Here is a 14,361-nt window from a genome sequence, read left to right as displayed (position 1 = left end):
ACAGACTACACGGTACCTAGTCAAGTTGTCGCCTGCCCGTAGCGTACAAGTGCAAGTCACAATTTTTTTGGATCTGGCTCCCAACTAAAAAAATACTCCCAAATAGGAATAGTTCATGTCGATGATGCTATTATGTATGTACCTCTGTGTACCTTTATACATTGTAGTCGTTCATATTTAGTAGGCATAACGAAGTATCTACTTACACAAGTTACTGTAGATATATCAAGTACTTATTCCTCATTACTTACCTACTACACAGTGGTTATGTATCTAGGTAGTCACTCGGTTACTTCCAATACTGTGTAGTTTTTCAACTCTCTCGCTCTCCCCTGGTCGGAGACTCCCGAGGTCGGTCCGCAGCTGGTCTGGTCTGCCACTTGAACCCTTCCCCTTACGTACACAGTAATACATGTAACTATTCTACTTCGAATTTTCTTCGTCCATGGACCAAGGCATTAATTGATCAATTAGTGAAGAGAATCACCGATCCACCTCAACATTCACCATACCCTTACAACAACCTGAGGGGTTAAATTCAAGTCCCCAACATGGTCGAACACCCCCCCCCCGCCAAGGCCGTCACCGCTCTCGAATCCTGATCTCCTCCCGCAATCCTACGAGGTACCGTTTTGCCTACCTACGCCGCACGCCACGCCACATCATCCATCCACTCTTTCCTTCATCTTCACCAATTACCCTACAGACTACCTCGTAGAATCACATTAACGGCCAATCAATCCCCTCAAACTACACTCGCCTCTATCCCACCTATCCAACGTAATTCCCTCTCTTTCGCAAAAAAAAAAAAAAAAAAAGGAATTCCAGCGTGCATATTCATTGTTCTCTCCACCGACACTCCTTTGTTGCGAAGGTGCCCTGCATACAGTAGACCCTGATCTGGCTTAGCGGTTCGCGTGGTTCGGGGGTCGGAACTCGGGGGGTTGATCAGCCATTGATGGGCGCGGTAACGCTTACGGCCACCACTAGCTTGTAGATTGATAGATACCTCCTAGGAGTAATTGACGAAAGGGGAGGTAGGTAGAGGACGAGGAAAAGAAAAGATGGGAATGAGGTTCACATCTTCGGTTATAGAATGGTAGGCCAATCCAAGATTGGAACTCGATAATCGAAGAGGTACCACAGTTGAGGGGAGAGGAGGTGGACGCCACTTACATACCTCCTTTGCGCCACATCCATTATACTTATTGCGTCCCTTATGTACCACCTAGAATTCAATTCAGCAGGAGACTGGACAATTTATGAGAATATAGCTGATCTATATCTAAAGAAGGATAGTGACGTTGAAGATTTTAGATTGATTTTATTAAGTATCCACTACATTACGGATTACTTCGTATCAGATCTTCGATATATCAAAAGGGCAATAAAGAAATGCAGGGTCCTCATCCCATGGTTACTCGTTGTTCTGGATGAGGTGATCCTCCGTGGCTTGCTTGTCTACACATGTAAGATCTATGTACGTATGTAGTATCTGCCTCGTACATTCATTGTATGATATGATTTGCATACGGCAGAGGGGGAGGAGGAAGGTCAAGAAGAAAGTTCCATGAAGTCATTACACGTATATGTATCGCTATAATACGACTAATAGACGGGAGAAAAGGGAACCATCGCTATATCATAACACGCCCATCACTACAATAATCACACAGAGAACAACCACAGCCCCATCGATATCATCACCCAACCAACGCCGCCATCGGCACATCCCCGCCCGTAATCCTCTCCACAAACCCCGCCTCCGGCTCGTACAGCATGACGTGAAAGTGCTCGATCGCATGCACGCTCTTCAAGCTCTGCCAGTTCCTAAACCACGCGACGCTGGTCGGCGGCAGTCCGCCCTCCTTCACGAACGTGCGCTCCACGTACGCGTCGATCTGGGCGCGCAGCGCGGGCTCCAGGTCGTCGGTGCCGGGGGCCTCGGGGAGGTCAAACTTCGTCCAGACGACGAGGTGCACGATTGAGGGGGACACGCCGTAGGGCCAGTCGTTGTGGAGGATTTTGATGTCGTCTTTGGGGTTGGGGGAGGGTTGGTTAGTGGGTTGCTAAGAAGGTACGTGTAGTGTCTATCTGTGGTGATAGAGGGAAGGCAAGGCTTGGGTATAGGATTGGCAAGATATGTAAGATCGGATCGGATGTGTATGTGCATGGGTTAAATGAATGTGTGATGTCTTACCGTCGTACTCGAAGGGCAGACCGCGAGGTGCCAAGGACTTCCACTTCAGCCTCTCGTTGACGATGAAGTTCATGATGCTTCCGTGCTCTTTGATCAGCTTGTGCGTGAACAGGCGGTATTTGCGCAGTTGCGACGGCACGCGGTGGAACCTGTCGACGCGGTTGATTCCTATTGTTATCATAATTAGCATTCGATCACACGATTACACCATTCGTCAGGCCCGGACATGACTATACACATCCAGATACAATTCACATTGTCTGGGTTGGTTGATTTCAGAAGGTGCAGGGAAAGGCTTACGGATCCATTCGAGAGCAACCTCCCAAGACACGAGCTCATATTCCGAATCCGGGGTTCCGATGATTCGACGGTCCTTCTCGTTACAGGCCTTGAGCGCCTCAGGACACTCGGCAGGCCATTGGTCGCTGGGCACGTTGACCAGCCAGAAGGGGAGCTGCTCCTCGTGAGGCATGCCGGGCATGGCGGCAGGCTGCCCGACCTACCGATGTGAAACGAGTGGGATGGAGAGTCGGGACTGGTCGCACAGTAATAATTTGCTCAGTGGTTGTCGTTCTGGACAAGGTCGAGTTGTGAGGTCAAACAGATACGAGGGTTGGCAACGGGTTTCGTGCAAGGATTGCGATGGTGAGGGCAGAGGAGATGAGTATGCAAAGATGGGAACGTGCAACAAGTAACAATTAATACGCTGGAGGATGAAAGATGCTACTATTCTACCCTTGAGACTGGGACGAAGGTTGACCGTTGAGAGAGAGGGAGTCCAACTTGTCGGTCAACTGTGCGGGCGTGGCTAGCGTAGGTGAGTGATAGATGATACTCGTAAATGGTGGTTAGTGGTCAGGTATGGTAGAAGCCTGGAAGACATGCTACCTCAAAATGCTACTGTACGTATCAACTCCATCTCTTCACCGATTGTTAAGTCTATTGATCTGCGATTCTACTAATAGTCACTGTGTATATGCGGAGAAATAAAATGCAAATCCCACGTTGTCATACATGCCATGCTGCAAGGTAATTATTATTGTCACGTTGGCTGACAGCTGTTGGTTGGGTCATGTGATTCACACAACGCGCGTCATGGTACTTGTATTGCTTCCAACTACGAGTAATTGTCTACAAACTCTGTACTTGAATGTAAATAGAACCAACAGACATACGAGTACGAGGTAGGAACAAAACAACGGCAATGCAAGTATCGTGTCAGAGTCCCACTGTTGGCCGCTGTCAGTCAATTCTTGTTTTGTACCAAGCGTCGACCAGGAAGCTCCTTGTATTTGTGGTTTGTACTGTATCATCCATCATCCATCGTCCTCTGTGAGTCCAACATCAAATGCAACATCAATGATCAAGGCAACAGCACCGACGCAATTAAAGGTAAAGTCGCAGTCAGGCAGTCGTCGGTCGCCAGTCACTCACAGCCAAGGTTCACGTTCACGAGTAATTGTTCCATGTCGAATGCCGGTCCGGTCACATTCTCTGCAATCTTAACGCACGTTTCAGGGCTCATCAGCGATACCCACCCAAGGATTGCCCGTTAATCTCGGTGAACTTGACACTATCGCCCACAACGACTAAGATCCTCTCGTGCCCTTCAAGACAATCCCCGATCTCTGGTCGGACACTGGGATGACCCCAGCCAGCAAACCTCGTATTAACCGTTGCTGATTGGCACATTTCCCGGACACAAAACCGATGTGTCTTCGTTTCTGGCTTAAGCTAGGAGCTATGTCCACTCTACTGCCAACGTCTGCCAGTTGCTCTTTGTGCAATTCTACCAAGATTGCCGTAACTCAATACTGTCGCTTTCTTTCGAGTCTCGAACCGCGACGTGCACAGATGTCGGGGCAAATGAGTTTCCCTTTGGCGAGGAGATGTACCGGTACTAAATACTAGGAATTGTATGTACAATGTGTTCATAGCTCATGATCCCCGGCGCCCTACTAGGTTTTGTTTTGCACCGTGGAGTCGTGGACGGGCATCACCCATGGTTCGTCGAAGGATGGGAAAAAACACCTAATATAGTGAACTACGGTCACATCCCCCATACTCCAAGTGCTTTTCATCTTACTTTCATTTCGTTTCTCATCTCATCTCATCCTCTTGTTGACCAACAACAAAACACCATTCATTCTTTACGACGCGCCTTGACGTGCTGCCGTCTATCGCTCTCTTCTACCATCGTGTCGTCGTCCGTCACTCATTCTGAAAATCGCAAATATTCAACAATTCCAACTCGACGTCCCACAATATCCTCAAAAATTGGCTGCTTTTTTCTCTCTTCCCAAGGAAAGGAAAAGACCTAAAATATCTTCAATTGGGTTCAGTGTAAGCTTGCGATCACCTCTGTGTATCCAGCCAGGATATCCCGTCACAACCTGCGACAACCACTGCCTCCTTTCCGCGTGTGACTTTAATTCCAACGGCCCGATCCGACTTCAAAGACATCAAGCACGTTTGGTGTCTCTGTTTCCTGTCGAACATTCCAAACGGCCCAATTCCAGTCCATTGCGGGAGCCAGTCCATCGTGGAAGCCACATTCCGTATCCACTACCATCTTTCGTTTATTCGATTTCGATATCCACCTGGGCAACTGCTCATCTCTTACCGACCCTACGAAATAGCCTTCGCTCCATAGTTCCTGGAAGAACACACCTTGGTTGAACCATCTGTTTCAAGAAACGGGACTGGCCGGGGATTTGGCCAATCGTCCCACCATTCATTCTCCCCAAGTAGAGTAGGACGGCGCAGTGCGACCTTCGTCCACCATTACTGAGTAGCTGCAACATTCCACAGGCGGCTACTGGCGAATTGACATCGAATCCCTACAAGATTCGCATGGAACACCCCGCATTTCGACAGTCAAACAAACGGCCATTGTTTTCCTTTTCTTGGAGGGACGGTGTGTGTGTGTGTGTGTGTGTGTGTTGTACTAAAGTAATCTCCGACTTGAGGCTGCGACTGGACTCCACCTTCACCCTTCGCCTACCAACCACAACTACACCAAACAATCGACCATCACCAGTGGCCACTGCCTTCGCCTTCCCTAAACGGGCAATCATTCACTTAACTTCAACTTCAACTTCGACTTCGTCTCCCATACGTTAACTTACTCGACCACTCGACCGTTTGTCTACTCGACTGCTGCCATCTACTCAACCCAGCACTTACCAAGCACCTCCTCTTACATCAGAGGCCGAGCCATCCCTCCTTCGAAACACCACCACCTGACAACCTGCCTATCATGGCCGTCCCACGCGACCCTAACTTCTGGCGTCGTTTCAGCACGGCAGTTCACCAAGAGGAAGCTGCTCAGATAGAAGCAGCGCAGAGACCTGACCTCAAGCATTCGTATGTTTACCCCAGTGATTCGCCCTGCAACTCCCCAAGCATTGCGTCTCCCTCATCCTTCCCGCCCGCATCACCGGACTCGACATATCCCATTGCACATTCAAGATCCCACCAAGACGACGTACCTTCCTCGCCTCCGCCCGCATATCTCCCTCGAAAGAGCTCCAAGCGCCTCATAAAGAAGAACAAAGTCCCCGAATTCGACATGAACCTCGTCAATAACAACAACAATAACAATGCCACAACCACCGACGAAGCCGCAACAACAACAAAAACAACACCACTGGACGAGAAACCCAACTCAGTCACCACCGTCGGCCTCGCTCCCATCGAAAGACAAACCACTGTCGACACTACCTTCTCCGAACCGCCTCCCAAATCCCACCTTCGCACCCTCTCCGTCGCATCCCCTCCCCTCTCCCCAGTGACCCCCAATACCGCCCCCTCCATAAAGCCTCTCACCAACCGCCCCTATGCCCCTCGCTTCAACACGTCCCAACTTACACTTGGTTTCTCCGGCCGCCCCAACTCGCGCTTCAACTTCTGGACCCATGTGTCCGCTAACCCAGCAAACAGAGAGTCGTGGCTCGAGGAGCAGAAGCGCAAGAAGAGCAAGCGGACCTGCATGTGCTGGTGCTTCTGGTTGGTCTTCCTCGCACTGGTCGGCGGCGCCGTCGCAGCCGTCGTCGTGCTGAGGTCGAAAGGCATAATCTGAGCGCGAGCACCTCTCGATACTTTGGAGGACGATCGGTACGAAAAACATGCAGAGCATACCGTTTCATTTCACGACTAGACCGAGCCGTCGATCGTCACGATCCTCCCTCTTGTCGAGAACCTTCCCAACACAATACCCTCATTCAGATCACGAAGCACAGGACTAAGCGAGCGGGCTGGACGGACGGACGGGACGGGCATATATACCACGGAGCCATGGCGTTCTATCTCTTTGTTTTTTTTCTTTCTTTCTCGGCGGGCGAGCGAGCCTGTATGGCACATACATACCCCAGACACACAAATATGCAGAGCATACCGCATCGGAGAGCACGAACCCCCCGGTCCTCTCTCCCGTGCCTTTTTCCATACCCTTCCCTTCCCTCAACCTCGAATATGTAACTGTACATTAGATACATAACCCTTTCCTTCCAAAAATGTGTGCAGCACACGCATGGCATGCATGCACTACTCACTCACCCACCTGGACAACAACGTCTTATCTTCTCCTTCTTCGTCCAATTTTCGTAGTATGTCTTCTTGTTCAGCGAGCGGTATATACCCATCTAGCCAGTACAACAACAGCAATACGATTCACTTCAATACAATTCAATTCAATTCAAAGTAATGTGAAAGAAACAAGTAGATTTTGAAGTGAGGCAGTCTCAGATGCCCTTCTTAATAATGAACTGCATAGTATGAGGTATAGTACGCCCGTACTGACTCACTGACTCGGCTCACATCCAGAGAGACCAAATCCAAACCCTGATTCCAGAACCTGAACTCAAATCGAAAGTACGCATGATTCCCGACCCAGATCCAGATCCGGATCCCTAGGAATGGGAAGCCCTTCTAGAGAGGTGATGCGAACCATTATACACCCTCTCCACATAACAGAGGCTGTCGCCACGGTGCGCACGCGCACGCGCATGTCGAACGATATCATGGATTCACATGGCATTGGGTATATGAGACGCGTTCGTTTCAAAACAATCAACCAACAGTGCACAGCTTACGATTTCGCAGAGATTCACTTTTTTGAACTTGAAGTATTTCATTTCTGTGTTTTTGTGGGGAAAAGTCTAATGTACATGTCCTTAACTCCATCTTTCTTTCTCTTCCAGCCACACCCAAGGAAGAGAAAAAGAGATTGAAGAAAAAGCCCTTTTATGTGTGTGTGATTGATGCCCATTCATCCAGCAGCCAAAAGTAGTAGTGGTATCATTTGAGGAAAAGATGGGGGAAAACAAGTGGTGGTGGGGGATCCATAAGAACGCCGTTATGCAAAGCTGGGGCAGGGAAATTGGTGAAAGGGCATGGGCCAACCAAAAGTGGATTGCTGGTAGGAGAAGGTGACGGCAGGTTTGGGTTGTGGGGGTGCTCCTAATTGCCGTGCGCCCTTGGGCATCTACCAGATCCACGCGTACGAGTTGGGGACGTTTCGCCAGCCGATTTCAAAGTAACGAGCATTGAGGTCAAGAATGGGAGAGGAGCCTTCGTTGGTTGGGGTTGGTAGACGGATGTAATCGGGTTCTTGATCTTCCTGCTTGGAACTGCGATCCATGTCTTGGTTGGAGCCTGGATGATGGTCGTCCTCAACGGGTGTGTCAGCGCGGCCAGGCTTCTCGATGCCTTTCATAGGAGGAGAAGATGAGGGTGAATCATCTCTACAAGGAAAAGTGTTAGTATCGAACGGTAGGAACAATAGAGCAGCAAGCAAGCAAGCGTTCCAAATCCACCCATCGCTTCCACTCCATCGCGACCTCGTGGCCTTCGACATAAGGCGCTGAGAGTGAAAAGCAATCGATAGATCAGACGCAAAACAGCAGCATTGCAACTTCTTAGTACCGGGCACGATCAGCTGGAGGCGTCGGGCTCTTCGACATGCTCCTGGGGTCCCTTCCACGCTCCTGGAGCCACTTCCTGGTAGACATATCCAAATCGCGATCCAGCTCTGGGGTGGGCTCCTTGCGGTGAATGAAGTTGCAGAAGCCACCACGGACGCAGCCGTCGCCGCTGTTGAGACGGCAGCAAGCCTCGCGGAAATCGGTGACGGGAGACAACTCGCAGTAGATCGGGCGGCCGGCGTACCAGCGGGAGTTCAACGCATCGCAAGCTTTCTGGGCGTCCTCTTCGTACTTGAAGCGAACGTAGACATTGCCGATGAGATCTGGCGAAAAGTTAGCGCACATGTTTCAATGATGATGGAAAGGCTGGGACTTACGGTCATTGTTGTTGTCGCACACGACGAGCTCTTCGACGAGGCCGTACTTGCAGAGCTCACACCAGATATCCTCGTAGAATGCATCGAAGTGCATCTGCATCTGCTGAGGATTCATTTTGTTCTTCGGATCATACTGGGGGTTCTGGTAGAGATTGGGGAGGAGAATGGTCTGGGAGTAGGAGGGCTTGACATGCTTGCGAGAGCAACGGTCGCCGTGACGGCATGCGCCAATCTTGTAGTAGAAACTACAATTGACCTGGAGGAGGATTTGTTAGCTAAAGTTTCACTTGAATGAGGATGAGGCTACTCACTTTGTCCTGCTCCGTACCAAAGATGGAAGCTAGATAGTTGGCCATGATGATTGTTGCGCGACGAACTTGAGGTGTTAATCGCAGCAAGAAAGTTGATTGTGGGGTTGACGTGAAGGTAAGACGGTTGCGCTGAGATCGTCTCTCAAGGTGATAGAAGGCGACGCGAAGTCACGCTAGTAAAGTCGCTGACTAACAATGCCAAGATCCTTCCAGAAGCAACGAACTTGATATTAGTTAGCACTACAAATACGATAGATAGGAACCTAAATAACTTTATAATGATGTTCGATACATTTTTGCAGTATTCGTAATCGGGATCTACTGATCACGCTCCTTCGTCATGCACTTGCAAATAATTTAATTGTGTTACGGATCACGAACCGCGAATGTGTTGCGTCGCAATGAGAATTGCCACCAGGAAGAACTCATTGATGGACCAGGCTGAGGCTGCACAAGGAAATTTCCAAGATTCGACCACACATCATAAGATTAGTTCGAATAGTGCCTATTTGGGATGGAATATGAGTTATTACTAGTGAGACAAAGTAAAGTTAAATGAAAGTCAATTGGTGATGCATACATACATTGTGTGTCCTGTTGCTTCAGACGACAAGGGGCTAACAATATAAGAATTGATATCTGCAATCTTACTACCAGGATTAATTAGGGAAACTTATCGTAGGATATAAGATCAGAATCGCATTTTGTAAATAATATGTTGATGGCTTTATCATGACGTTGGTGGCATACACGCACGACTTGCAATCTTCTTTGGGTCATCTCGAAGAGTATGGGTTGCCTTTAAAGTCACCCGTCACATTGAATCACAAGCACGACCCAAACAAAATGTACTTTCTCGTTATCTGGCTTACGCGCAAGATATCTTCCAAACTGTCTGGTTAACACCTCCAAATCCGTATGTCTAAGACATATGCTGGTTGATAATGGCCTCCTGAGTGCTATTAGGTTATAGTGACGAGTTCGACACTCTTGTGACTGTCTCGAACATCGGAAGATAGGGTATTCCATCGATTGTAAGGGAAAGGTCACTCGTGCAGCGTGCCTGGAAATGAATGCAAAATCTGTCTCAGGCAGCAACCTAATCTATGCCGTCCTTGGCTGCTTCAGATGGTGACGAGATCATGATTTCAGGAAATCGAAAGTGGCATAAATCTTACTATTGGTTCTATTTGAACCACTCTGTGTCTACAAATATAATAATCGAGGAAGTAAAGTAGCGGAAACGATACGAGGGAATAGCAGGCATGCATGAATTGATGATGCATGTGCCCGTGGCCCAAACGGACTGCCTCACTTAGCCTCATCTTGTCTTGGCCTTTGTCAATGGATCAAACTTGAAAGGTTCACCAGGTTTGAGAGGGAAAGACTACTACATAAAAACGTTCTCTCAGCAAGATGTAGTTTGTCTTCCTCGGTGGGGCAGTACATTCGGAGTGGTTCGCCCGCTCTTGCATCTCGGAATCGCGACCTGGTACCTGGGAGGACCAATAATGATATCGAGATTGGGAGAGCTACTGCAGATTAATCTGATGGTGGTAGTGGCTACGACTGCGAAATCCAATGAAAGCCGAATACTGTACGTTAATCCGTGTACAATCCCGAACGACACGAACACCACACAGGTTTCGGCATATCATTTCCTCCACGAGCTCAAGTGACAGATTTGCAATGGGGAATTAGTCACGATCCGAAACTTCGTTGATCCAGTTCCCGGAGTGTTTTTACTTTTCACTTGTCGGCGGAAAATGAGAAAGGGTGATACTGCCCAGTTAGCTTGGCTGTTGGTTCCGTTGGTCGAACGTCGCGCGCGCGCAAAAGCAATGACGCGTATATTGAGCATGATCGTTTTTGAATTCAATAGTGCCGTAGTGGTCATTATTAGAACAATTTGTACGCCCAGATTGACGCCCAGATGTCTCTAAATTTGTACATTTGGGGATACACGCTGGCTATAGGATATCGAAAAGAGAGTGAATGCGCACCAATGGGATGAAGGAGACTAGGGATAGTCAGACGGGACTAGACTGAACCGAGGCTAGATCTAGGAGAATAAGCGCCAATAGGAACCCTTGCAGCGCATAGATCTGAAACAACTTGGCCTCCAACGACATCAACTCTCTGTTGTCTCTCCACAATGCGATCCCTCCTCTTTTCCAACCTTCCCTGCCTCCATCTCGCCAGGCCCAGGTCCAGGCCCAGTCATACTCATCCTTCCCTTCAACTCTATTCTTCTTTCCAAGCGCCCCAACGGTGCATATCCGCCTGTCGTCGCGTGGTGCGAGCCTCATCTTCTCACCACCATCGGTACATTGCATATCCGCTAGCGACTGCTTCTTGCTTCTCCCCACTGTTATTCATGCCTATTTGTTCGCGTTTGCATGTCTTTGTTCCTGGCATTGTTTCCGTTCGCTGTGAGTTCTTCCAAGTATCCTGATCTTTCAACCAGGATAGAACGGGATGCTGCCGCTCGCAGTGTCGCAGACCCTCCCGATAACTTTGCCCAACTTCCATCCGTCAAATCTACCTGATTCCGTAGTGAATGATTAGCGCCCGCATAGCGGAGTCGAGTGGACCCGCTATTGTTTGCCTTGAACTTCAATGCGACTTTTGCACGTTTGACATCTTATCGATATGTTTCCACTGTTGCCCTAAGGGCCTGAAGATCATGATTCAAGAATATGGTTCGCAGTCCGGATGTACTTAGCCTTGCAGCCCATCTCGTTGGTACCTGCATCTCTCGCGTCCACTTGCGGCGGCTACAGTGTAGGTCAATCTTGAAACACACATCGTACACCACACCTTAGGCTCATGATGCTTAAATGCGGGAGCGCGTGGTGGCGTTCTCGTTTCGACCTGCTTTTGCGCGGCCTTTCCATTGGCTATCATTCTCTCCCAGCTTCTACAATGGGCTTTTTCTGTTCTATTCACCATTACTTGCTTGTGTCTCACGACCATTCATCCGCTTAATATAAGGGACATACCGCCCTTGATTACGAGGCTTGCACCACCGTCGTTCACCCCCATATTGTCACCTGCTTTCTATTCACCCTCCTCCCTCCTTCTCCTTCTCTCTCCTTCTCTTCACCACCTTCTTGCGGTGAAGCTGGGTTGCAGGCAACAAAGGAATTCTTTAGTCTTTTCATTATCAAACCATGTCTTTGTCTTCTTCCAGGTGAAGGTCAGCGAGAGCACGCTAGATTGGGAATAACAGCATTGTGTCTAACTAATGGTGATTGTTGGCCGTGCCAAGACTAATTTCACTACACAACAATCGCAGTACATATTTCACCGCCAAACCTTTTCCCCCACCAACCTCTTTTGCCCCAAATCACTACTGTTACTTTCTCAAATATCTTTGCGCCCCCATTTCTCTTTCTGTTGCACACCTACAATTGTTCCACAACGCTTTGCCAGTCAAGAACGCTCCACCAGAAAACTTGATATTTGACATATCAGAGGTTCTGTGCAGCTACTCAGGAACATCATGCACTTTACCATCAAAGCCCTTGTGGCTTTGGTAGCCTTGCCGGCTGCCCTTGGTCACTCTTGGATCGAACAAGTCCGAGCAGTCAATTCAGACGGCCAGTACGTCGGCGAGTACGGATACCCTCGTGGCTTCGTCTCCAAGAACGCGCCGGGCTACGATGGAGAGAAGGATATGGTCTACCTTCTCCCGCCTCTGGAGACCCAGCCTCCCTTCATCAACTCTAGCCACTTGCTCTGCCACCCCAATCAGCGCGAGCAGACTCAGAATGACCAGTTTCCTCGCGTCAAGGGCACTGCCGGTGGTTACCTTGCACTTCGCTATGCCGAGAACGGGCATGTCTCCAATCCTTCACCTTTGAACGGTCACACCCCGGGCACTGTCGAGTTCCAGCGCCGCGAGAACGGCGGGTCCATCTTCGTCTACGGCACTACAGACCCCAAGCCCGATGAGACCATTGCCAACGTCCTCCAGTGGACCACGGACGGACGGGGTGGCGACAGAGGTGGAGTTCTCCTCACTGTTAACGATTTCGACGATGGCCGCTGCTACGAGATCAATCCTGTCACTGAACATGGAGAGCGCATGAAGGCGTTTCCCAACTACGCCCAAGGGCAGGCTCCCCAAGGATCCGCCAACGCTCGTCCGGGAGACTTTCCACTCATGTGCGAGACCAACGTCGAGCTCCCCAAGGATGCGCCCAATGGCAAGCCATATACCCTTTATTGGGTCTGGCAGTGGCCGTTCGACCCGAACCCGAAGTCTCAGTTCTTCCCCAACGGCAAGGACGAATACTACACGACCTGTCTCGACGTCGACATCGTCGAGACGGTGAAGGAAGAGTCCAAGCTGCAGTTCGCGTTGGCTCCACAAGACGCCATGGAGAATGCCGTCCGCGACTTCAAGAACCGCAAGGCACTGATCATGAACGCCATGGAAGGTGAAGTTGGCCCCGTCTTCAGTGGCAAGCCGACTCCCACTGCTGGCGTTCCCCCCGCCTCGCAGGGAACTCTCGTGCCCAGTGCACCTCCATACGCCAATTCTTCGACCGGTCTTCAGGCCCCGACTATCACCAGACGCCCAGGCGGTGGTGGCAGGCCTACAAAAGCTCCTTCCAGCAAGCTAACCACTGGCCCTGGCGAAGGCGGCATGGTCACCATCATCGTCACCGAGCGCATCACCGTGACAGCTCCAGCCGTCACCCAGATCGCCACTGCTCGTGCTGAGCACGTTGCTCGTCACAAGAACGGTGCCAAATTCCGGCGTGGTACGTTTTTCGCAGCATGAGCCAACATCCTCCGCTTGAGTTTTTGTTCATTGCTTTCGAAAGTACTTCGTCCTGCCACCCCCCAGTGTTTGCCTGCCAGCGAACCTTTCCCCCACTGTTCTTCTTGTAAATGCTTGTTTGCCATCTTTTTCAATGTATTTTCTACGGTCACTGTACCTTTTTATCTTCTTTCATTACCATATTGCATGCATCCAAGAATTCAATTCTATGATACCCGCATATACTAATGCAAGGCTTTTCGACTCGATGGCAGGCCATTAGGATCTCATCTTCTTTCTTTCTTCCGACATCTCTGCATCACCACCGGGTTGGCAACATTTCTCATTTTCCTTTTCTTTCTTTCAAGCATTGCCACCGACCTTGCATCTGCATCTGCATTGGGACAAACCGGATCATCGGACATGGAAAAATCAAGGATCGATTGAAATGATACCCCCCCCCTTTTTCTTTCTTCTCTCGCGCACAATGAATTCCCCCCTTCATTGTGCGTTCCTTTTTTCAACCTTTTCTCTTTCATTTGGCGCATTCACGTCACATATCAATGGTGTTTTTACGGTTTCGGTCCGGCCTCGATACCACTTCTCTCGGATTTTCACATACGGCGTATTGGATGGATCAACGGAGCAATCACGAGAACATGGAATATTATACCCTGGGATCACACGCGCACATGGTTGAATGAATGGATGAATGGGTGCTCTGGATATGGATCATGGATCATGGGCATCGATTGCTTGGATGCTACATAACTGGCAA

General features: G+C 49.6%; 5 protein-coding genes across 5 annotated transcripts; 2 read left to right on the top strand and 3 right to left on the bottom strand.

Annotated features, from left to right (window-relative positions):
* Positions 1 to 1,569: 1,569 nt before the first annotated feature.
* On the bottom strand, positions 1,570 to 3,035 carry BU24DRAFT_427731 (uncharacterized protein). Its single transcript, XM_033529286.1, has 3 exons — positions 2,501 to 3,035; positions 2,201 to 2,368; positions 1,570 to 2,035 (listed from the first exon to the last, which is right to left on the bottom strand). The coding sequence occupies exons 1-3, from the start codon at positions 2,679 to 2,681 to the stop codon at positions 1,704 to 1,706; spliced, it is 681 nt and encodes a 226-aa protein (XP_033378955.1). The 5' UTR covers positions 2,682 to 3,035; the 3' UTR covers positions 1,570 to 1,703.
* A 2,065-nt stretch (positions 3,036 to 5,100) lies between these two features.
* Positions 5,101 to 6,318, top strand: BU24DRAFT_61806 (uncharacterized protein). The gene has a single exon (XM_033534476.1). The coding sequence runs from the start codon at positions 5,460 to 5,462 to the stop codon at positions 6,279 to 6,281; it is 822 nt and encodes a 273-aa protein (XP_033378954.1). The 5' UTR covers positions 5,101 to 5,459; the 3' UTR covers positions 6,282 to 6,318.
* Positions 6,319 to 7,558: 1,240 nt separating this feature from the next.
* Positions 7,559 to 8,264, bottom strand: BU24DRAFT_61780 (uncharacterized protein). Its single transcript, XM_033534475.1, has one exon. It carries the CDS (start codon positions 8,055 to 8,057, stop codon positions 7,686 to 7,688), a length of 372 nt encoding a protein of 123 aa, XP_033378953.1. The 5' UTR covers positions 8,058 to 8,264; the 3' UTR covers positions 7,559 to 7,685.
* On the bottom strand, positions 8,119 to 8,857 carry BU24DRAFT_356262 (RNA-binding domain-containing protein; the record flags this gene model as incomplete). The annotated part of the gene is made up of 3 exons (XM_033523891.1): positions 8,119 to 8,447; positions 8,502 to 8,757; positions 8,813 to 8,857. 3 exons carry the CDS (start codon positions 8,855 to 8,857, stop codon positions 8,119 to 8,121), a joined length of 630 nt encoding a protein of 209 aa, XP_033378952.1.
* Positions 8,858 to 12,341: 3,484 nt separating this feature from the next.
* Positions 12,342 to 13,355, top strand: BU24DRAFT_322789 (uncharacterized protein; the record flags this gene model as incomplete). Its single annotated transcript, XM_033522947.1, has 1 exon — positions 12,342 to 13,355. A coding segment is annotated over one exon (1,014 nt), but the record flags the coding sequence as incomplete, so codon positions are not given.
* Between the last annotated feature and the right edge of the window lie 1,006 nt (positions 13,356 to 14,361).

The sequence above is a fragment of the Aaosphaeria arxii genome (assembly GCF_010015735.1).
Source record: "Aaosphaeria arxii CBS 175.79 unplaced genomic scaffold BU24scaffold_11, whole genome shotgun sequence".
In the NCBI taxonomy this organism is placed as follows: Eukaryota; Fungi; Ascomycota; class Dothideomycetes; order Pleosporales; genus Aaosphaeria; species Aaosphaeria arxii.
Note: the sequence above shows the minus strand (reverse complement) of the source record. Positions and strands in the feature narration are given on the sequence as shown.

What these genes read in the sequence shown, in the direction of transcription:
- BU24DRAFT_427731 (XM_033529286.1), bottom strand. Translation starts at nt 2,681, where the DNA reads ATGCCCGGCATGCCTCACGAGGAGCAGCTCCCCTTCTGGCTGGTCAAC. An exon ending in GGTTGCTCTCGAATGGATCC is followed by an intron (nt 2,369 to 2,500) that starts GTAAGCCTTTCC and finishes TGATAACAATAG; the next exon opens with GAATCAACCGCGTCGACAGG. An exon ending in TCTGCCCTTCGAGTACGACG is followed by an intron (nt 2,036 to 2,200) that starts GTAAGACATCAC and finishes CCAACCCCAAAG; the next exon opens with ACGACATCAAAATCCTCCAC.
- BU24DRAFT_61806 (XM_033534476.1), top strand. Translation starts at nt 5,460, where the DNA reads ATGGCCGTCCCACGCGACCCTAACTTCTGGCGTCGTTTCAGCACGGCA.
- BU24DRAFT_61780 (XM_033534475.1), bottom strand. Translation starts at nt 8,057, where the DNA reads ATGTCGAAGGCCACGAGGTCGCGATGGAGTGGAAGCGATGGGTGGATT.